General features: G+C 55.5%; 1 protein-coding gene across 1 annotated transcript; it reads left to right on the top strand.

Moving 5' to 3' along the window:
• Positions 1 to 1,453: 1,453 nt before the first annotated feature.
• Positions 1,454 to 5,865, top strand: SPRG_22296 (TKL protein kinase; the record flags this gene model as incomplete). Its single annotated transcript, XM_012351284.1, has 24 exons — positions 1,454 to 1,471; positions 1,523 to 1,609; positions 1,661 to 1,759; positions 1,822 to 1,920; positions 1,969 to 2,067; positions 2,153 to 2,245; positions 2,307 to 2,393; positions 2,449 to 2,550; positions 2,604 to 2,717; positions 2,764 to 2,883; positions 2,934 to 3,044; positions 3,101 to 3,199; positions 3,253 to 3,354; positions 3,402 to 3,500; positions 3,558 to 3,641; positions 3,692 to 3,817; positions 3,859 to 3,897; positions 3,948 to 4,034; positions 4,087 to 4,188; positions 4,247 to 4,339; positions 4,391 to 4,542; positions 4,591 to 5,296; positions 5,351 to 5,485; positions 5,551 to 5,865. 24 exons carry the CDS (start codon positions 1,454 to 1,456, stop codon positions 5,863 to 5,865), a joined length of 3,168 nt encoding a protein of 1,055 aa, XP_012206674.1.
• Positions 5,866 to 8,096: the final 2,231 nt, after the last annotated feature.

The raw sequence follows: 8,096 nt of genomic DNA, 5'->3' as shown, positions 1-8,096 counted from the left end.
ATATTGCATTGCACAGAACGGCGACACGGCGCTCACAGTGGCAATGACGTGTTGTCACCGAGACGCCGTCCGCAGAATTTACGCTGTTGTGGCCCAGCCCCCGACTCCGGCACGACGCCTTGACAAGGATATTGGCCTCATGTTACCTCGTAGATTCTGCCGGACGAGGTGATTGGCAAAAATCAAGCTCAGCTCGGGCGGCCAGAAGTGTCTCATCGAGCACGGCCACTACCGCGGAGAGGGTGTCGCGATCAAGTCGAATGCTCCATCCCCGCGACACGCCTGCCATCACAGCTGAAATCACCGCGCTGGACGTGTACATCCCGAAAGCGTGTCATTTTCCATGCTTATCTCATCGAGTAGGTGCAACTCGCCCTACCTGCTGCAACTACGTGGTATCACGGGCACAGAAAGAACATCCACTGATGATCACCGAGTACATGTCGCTCGGCAATTTGCGCGATTTTCTGGACAAGAAGCGGGAGGCGCAGGCCGTTCCAAGGGACTTTACAGCCCAGCAAGTGCTGTGGGTCGTCGCCAACGCGCTCGCAGACCTCCACGCCCGCGGCTTAGTCCACCGGGACTTGACGTCGCACAACGTCTTGCTCTGCAGCACCAACTACATCAAGGTCGCCAACCTCGGCGACGCCAACGCCAGTCTTATGGACCGCCCCATGTCGATGCTCTCGTGGTGTGCACCCGAGGTGCTTTCTGGTGCAAGTGGCGCAACGGCCGCCGCCGATGTCTACTCGCTTGGTGTCATTATGACCGAGCTCGACACATTCCAGCTGCCGTACTGGGACGTGAACCTCGACATGTGGGCGCTCACCGACAACATCCGCAATGGCCGCGTCCGTCCAGCGGTGAGTGCGACGTGTGCACCGTGGTACAAGGCGCTGGCCGAGAGCTGCATGGCGTTTGACGCGACCACACGGCCTACGGCGGAGACGATCGTTGCGGCACTGGAGCAGCACTGGCGTCCGTCGACAGTAGTACCCGCGGTACAAGGCTACATGAGTCCGAATGTGACGGCTGAGCGCTGGACGTAGGCGACTGCGACGATGACGTACTCGATGAGCTTTCCGCTGCTCAAGGCCGACAATTGTGGGCCGCAGTACGAGCTCGTCGGGTTGAACGACGTGGAATAGACACATGGACAAACAGCCTTATATATTTTAAATTTATACTAGTACTCTTTTACGACGGGACATGAAGTCTACCAGTATGTCTATTATGAGTGGCCACCCTCTCGACTGACAGATTTGATGTGGTATTGTTGTCATCTGCATGCAGTGGCGATATCAGTGCAAGCTCCGGGAGCAATCAGATCTTGACTTGGTTTGCGTATCCGAAAAGATACGACGTCGTCCGGTTGTGATATGTCGAGCGTGGATTGAAAAGACGCCAATGAAAAGGGGGAGAATGTCAGTTTTCAAATTGACGGCGACGGAAGATGCCAACGGACGACGAGGTAGAACGACGACCAGGCGACCTGCGACGATGTGGACGAGCGATGATGTAGTGTTGGCTTCTCGGTGCTATAAGGGATGGCAACGTGGCTGACGTCCAACGTTATCTCAACAAACGCAACGTCAACTGCACAGACTGCGTACGTTGGATCTCTCGAATTGAATTGGTTTACATGCATACACTGGAGTAGAGTGGTTGGACACCATTGCACTACGCTGCTTCCAAGGGTCATGTGGACGTCGTCCGCCTCTTGCTTGACAAAGGCGCCAAGTTTGACGCGTGTACGACGGTATGAATTGCGAATCGACGATAGAGCGTTATGTATCTTGCTTGAATAATCCATTGGAGTAGGATGGCTCGACGCTATTGCACTGCGCTGCTTCCAATGGTCATGTGGACGTCGTTCGCCTCTTGCTTGACAAAGGCGCCGATGTGGACGCGTCCAATGCGGTATGTTTTTGTCTTTATGAAGCGGTGTTAAAGTATCTATTGACGTAGAATGGTTCAACACCACTGCACCATGCCGCTCAAGCCAACAAACCAGAAATGGTCCAATTGCTCTTGGAAAAAGGCGCCAAAGTCGACGCCAAAAACAGAGTACGTACAGCCACCATGCCGGCGTCTGGTGCTGGCATGAAATGTGCCTCAAGCCATCGTCAATGAACAACAAATGCTTTTCTAGGAGGGCAAAACGCCGCTTGAGGTCGCAGAAGCACGCGGTTCTAATGATCCCGTCGCTACGGTTTTACGCGACTATCTTCACATGCAAAGTCAGGTAGATAGTCGACCAAAATGACGTGCTTCTCTGCCGCGTCTATACTCACTCTCTGCTATAGCTCTTTGACGCACTGCGCGAGAATCGCATTGATGACGCTATGCGCATTCTCCAAAACAACTTTTATCACGTCAACCTCCGTGACAGCGTACGCATTTTTTACGAAATGCCATCCATGATAGATGTGACTGATATGCGTGTAGTCTGAGACACCGTTGCTGCACTTGGTCATGGCAACGCAAGATCTGTCGCTGCTTCAAACGTTGCTTCAAAAACCTGACCTCAAAATCGATGCCAAAGACTCGGTACATAAATCGTCTTCTCGTCCGACATTCTCACATCATTTCTAACGAAATAGACGGGTCGCACGGCTCTTGCAGTCGCCATTACCGATGACAACGCCGAGGTGGTTCAGGCGCTGCACCAAGCAGGCGCATCCATCCATCTCGTCGATATCCCACCTAGCGACCTGGTTGGAAATGTACATCGTTTTACTGAGAATTGACAATGCGATGCAGAGTCTCCGTGCTTCCACGCCAGTCTTGGTCGCCGCTTTGCACCAAGCAGCCTCCATCAACGACGGCAGTACGGCGGCTCAACTATTGCGTCTGGGCATCAGCTGCTCGTTGGCCAACGAGGTATGTATAATGTTGAGTTGGACGGTCAAAAGCATCTTGGTCTGATCTAGAATGGCGAGACGGCGTGGCATGTGGCGGCGGCAAAGGGGCATATGTCCATCATCACGATGCTGCTCCAACAAGAGACCAAGAACGAGAACGGCATCAACACACTCAACCATGTACACCCTCCTTACACATTTTTTCTCTTGCAATATGCCCTCCTGAGTTTCTTTAGGCGGGAGAGTCACCCCTTTTTGTCGCTGCTGCCGGCGGCCATGCCGACGCTGTCGAGGCCCTTATCCTTGGCAACGCAAGCATGCACTGCGTCTCGAATGTACTGTCTGTGCATGACATGCTCCCATCCTCCACGTGCAATCGTGGATCTAGACTGACGCGACGTTGCTGCACGCGGCCATCCTTGGCGGCAACACGAGCGTCCTGGACCAACTCTTCTTGTTTTGCAGCGATGCCAAAGATGCTTGCGACGAGGTAGACAATATTAATGATTGGTTCAAGGTAATCTCCATCTCAACTAGATGGGACAGACACCGCTGCATGTCGCGGCTGCCAAGAATCTCGTTAATGCCGTGAAGTACCTCGTCAAGGCCAAGGCCAACGTCTTTGCAACGACAATCGTAATACCTCTTCCTGATACATGTAGAGGGAGCTCGAACCTGACACGATTTCGGTAGACGGGCAAGACGCCATTGATGCTAGCGACCGACCGCCGCGTCATCGCCATATTGCAACAGGCTCAAAGCAAGGGCAAGCAGAAGGTATTCCTCTTAAGCTTATATGGAATGGACGGCAAGCGTGTGCGTTCTAGAAAAATCTGCTCTCGGACGCCGAGCTCGACCAACTCGTCGATCGTATCTGCGACTCGGAGGCGATGCTGAGCAAACTTGTCGAGCGAATTTGCAACCGCCTCGACGTCGGCCTTGAAGCGTCGAAGGTACGATTGCTGCATGTCACACGTCACTTCCTACGATGTAGAACCCGGTGGATCGACCCGAGGGCACTCAAAGCGCAAACGTACAACTTATTTGGGACGAAACATGTCCATATACCTATGTATGCTGCAGGCGCGTGTCCAAGCTGTGTACGTCAACGACGCCAGCCAAGAGCGAACGCTGGTGACCGACGACAGGGATTCCAACGCTGCGAACGAGGTGAACGCTTTGACTCGTCTCTGAGCATCAAAGCGACGCTGCAACATTGTAGGCGGGCGACTCTCCTCTGCATCTCGCAGTGCAAGCCAACGACCACAAGACGTTGGCGGCGCTGTTGCGAACGCCCGGCATCCAAGTTGACGTCCGCAATGCGGTACAAACACAAAGCTGCCGACGACAACAATGGCCATGACACTATTGTTGTTGTTTAGGCGGGCGTGACGCCGATGGTTTTGGCCATCCAAATGGGCCACCGACGCCTTGCGACGATGCTCCAGACAGCTGCGCACCGTGTCATCCCCAGCGTACACATCAGTTTCCTAGCATCGATCTTTCTCTCAAATGGGCGCCTCTAGGTGCTAGCCACGGACATCGAGCTGGATCAATCTTGTCCAATCTATGGTACTGTGTACAAGGGCACATACAAGGGCCGTGTCGTCGCCATCAAAACGCCTGTCGACGTGTCCTCCGCCCAAGCAATCGTCCACGAGATGGAGACCATGCAGCAGTAGATCCCTTTGGTCTTGTGTCATGATCTGATCATCGATGGCTGTAGGTGCAACTCGCCGTACGTGCAGCAGCTGCTCGCCGTCTCGGATGTCACCACATCGAGTCCCAAGCTCGTGCTCGAGTACATGGACGCGGGGGATTTGCGCAGCTACCTTGACGCCAAGCGACTCGGTGAGCCCACCAAGGTCAACGTCTCTCCACTGCAAGTCGCATGGGTGCTGGCGAATGCGCTCGCCGATTTCCATCACAATGGCGTCTTCCACCACGACCTTGAGAGCTACAACGTCCTTCTCTCCTCGACCAACTACATAAAAGTCGCGAACCTCGGTTCTGACCTCGAGTCGGACGCGACAGCGGGCAAGAGCACACCGTACTGGACAGCGCCCGAGGTGCTTGCATCGACGAGCAACTACACCAGCGCCTCCGACGTCTACTCGTTTGGCGTCATCTTGACCGAGCTGGACACGCTTCAGCTGCCTTATCACGATGCCAAGGGCCTTGGGTACTGGGGTATCATCGACGGCGTGCGTCTCGGCAACCTCCGTCCGACAGTAAGCACCAACTGTCCGCCTTGGCTGCGTCAACTCGCCGACGCCTGTCTCTCGTTCGATCCGACGCAGCGTCCGTCCGCGCAAATGCTAGTCGAGTCTCTCCAAAAGCTGCTCGGTCGCAGCGAAGAGGAGCTTTTAGCGCTTATCGTGCCGGCGCCAACGACCAAGCTTGCCGAGCCACGAGCTGTGAGTAGCCCCGAGGTCCGTGTCGCTTTCTAGAAGAGTCTCAGTTGGAGGGACCAATGCTGCTTTTAGTCAATCCTGTCTACCAAGAGCCCAGAGCCCTTTATCAAGCCGCCAGCAAGCGCAACGTCTACCGACGACAATAGCGAGGCGGCTGTCGTCGCACCCGCGCCCTGCTATGCCCCTCCAGCGTCCACTGGCACGGCGGTGAGTTCACCGACTCGACGAAGCCTCTCGGTGCTATTTCTGGGCCTTACCTTCTGCCATCGTAGTCGATGCTTGTGAGCACGCATTTCGTGTGCCAGCTCTGTTTCGCATCCAACTCGCTTCCCCAGACGCACTGCGAGACTTGTGCCGAAGAGGTCGCTTCCGTCGCGCTCAAGTTCCAGGTCCTTTTGAAGCGCGTGGCGGTTGCCAAGAAGAACGGATCGAGGATCTACGATGGTCTTGTCTGCATCTGCTGCGGCGCGCCGCAATCCATGGAAGCAACGGCCTGTAGCGAATGCAACGAAGCACTTCCCAACGACCAAGCAAAACTCAACATCCTTCTGCGACGCATTGAAAAAACGACCAAGTCGACGACGTAGCAACTCGTACTCGACTGAAATGTATACAACAAGACGATTGCATTCTACTACCTCGAGGACGCGCTGCTGGGTGTCGCCTCTAGACACGCTATAAGCGCACTGCAATTTGAATGGATATGACCTCTACACGATGTCTCTTGCAGTCTATATACATATATATATGTACCTGGCACCGATATCCCATGAGAGAGTTGGAGCAATGTGTGAACGCGTCGCCTGCCTTGTTGGCGACATTCAGGGTAGTGTTTCAAACATGTTTTTAACGCGTTTCAAACACACACGTTTATATGTTTTAAACACATGGGTCCGTGTGAGGTTCATTTTGGCCGTTGCCGTGGGATGGGCGCTGCCAGCCACGCGGCCCTGGACGTCGCTGCCAGCCACGCGGCCCTGGACGTCACCGCCAACGCCAAGACGGTCATCATGGACATGCGCTCCTCGCCGCCAACGACCATGGCTGCCTCGAGGTACTAGTCGACGCGATGCCAGCGCCAATGCTTGCCGCGCGCCTGCCCATGCCCATGCCAGCAGCGCGCAGCGGCCGCGCCATCGCACGAGCGCTCGCCGCGATGCGCTGGTACCACGCGGTCTCTCTGAACACGCTGCATGAGGGCGTGGCCATCCACTGACCTCCGGACGACGTCGCTGTCCATGGGCAGGTACCGTCCCGCGTCCATGTCGCGCCGTCGGACCGCTCCGTCCAGTAGCGCCGGTAGCGACACGATCTGCAAGGCGATCTACCGCGCGCCACGGTCTTGCATGTCACATGCGTGGTAAGCTGCCAGCGCGGCGCCGCGCTATAGGACGCCTGCAGGTATGGGACGACCACCGTCATGGACTGGTTGGACGTCGTCGTGCATCGCGTCGCATCGGCCAACGCGCTGCCTGTGCAAAAGCAAGAGAGAGGTATCAAGACGACTCTCTAAATCGTGTGCCGAAACAGCTTTGTCCGAGTATTTTGTTCCGCAGTTCTAGTAGCTTTGACACGACGCCATGGGCGCACCGACGTCTACGACGATGGCCATCGCATCTACGACGACGATGACCGCGTTGGCGACATGACGAGAACGATCTCACGATCTGCAAGTAGCGAGATGTCGAGGGATGGTCCTTGCCAAAGTGGGTGCTTGGATCGGGAGCGCCGAGCTGGACATATTAATGGCAATCGTGTATGGTATTGGTGCTGGCCGTGCGCCAGTCGCCGAGGTCCAACGTAGGTCGGAGCAGCTCCAGCACTATCAGGCACAGGTCCAGCGTGGCGGGAACGTCACCGTCCAGGCCAGCGACGCGGCCAAGTTGGCGCGTTGCGATCGACCATCGGCATTGGCTCTCGAGTGCGGCAGCCTCGCGGTTCGCACTTGTACGCAATAGCATACGACACCAGGTGCGACTGCGCAGACAGCGTTTCTGGAGAAGAGCTCCAAGACGACGAGCCGCCGCGGGATCAAGGAACCTCTAGCACACTGCATGGCGGCGGTGCCCCCTCATCGTTGGGCAACTGTGGCTGGGTGTCGTGATGTGATTGGATACGACGCCGACTATTTTGCAAAATGACGTCCAGGGCGCAGAAGGAGGTACGGGACGTCCATCGATACTACGGAGGCTCAAGGACGCGGATGCGACGATATAGGTAGCGCTTCTGTATGCTGCAGAAAAGGGCCACTTGGCTGATGTCCGATCCTATCTCAACGACGGCGTCGACATCCACTGCACGAACAAAGTACATTAGATCTCCCTCCATCGATGGATGATGATCCATGGCGATTGGTATATTGGTGTAGATGGGTGATACAGCACTGCACTACGCTGCTCGCTATGGTCATTTGGAGATCCTTCGCCTCTTGCTTGCGGAAGGCGCTGTCATCGACGCCAAAAACATCGCACGTTAAATCTCCCGCACGTGGTGTTTAGCGTGTAACTTTTGCTGTAGAGTGGGTGGACACCATTGCACGATGCTGCTTCCTATGGCGATTTGGAGATCGTCCGCTTCATGCTGGACGAAGGTGCGGCCTTCGACGCCAAAGACGGCGTACGTTTTTTGTTTGGCGTTCGATCTGTCACGCGTATTCATTGTGTGAATATTGGTGTAGATTGGTTGGACACCATTGCACGAGGCTTCAGGGATGGGTCATTTGGAGATCGTCCGTCTTTTGCTGGAGAAGGGCGCGGCCATCGACGCCAAATGCGATGTACGTTGTGTGATTTGCATTGAATCTACGCGCCTACAGAAC

Source organism: Saprolegnia parasitica (assembly GCF_000151545.1).
Source record: "Saprolegnia parasitica CBS 223.65 unplaced genomic scaffold supercont2.77, whole genome shotgun sequence".
Classification (NCBI taxonomy): domain Eukaryota; phylum Oomycota; class Saprolegniomycetes; order Saprolegniales; family Saprolegniaceae; genus Saprolegnia; species Saprolegnia parasitica.
Note: the sequence above shows the minus strand (reverse complement) of the source record. Positions and strands in the feature narration are given on the sequence as shown.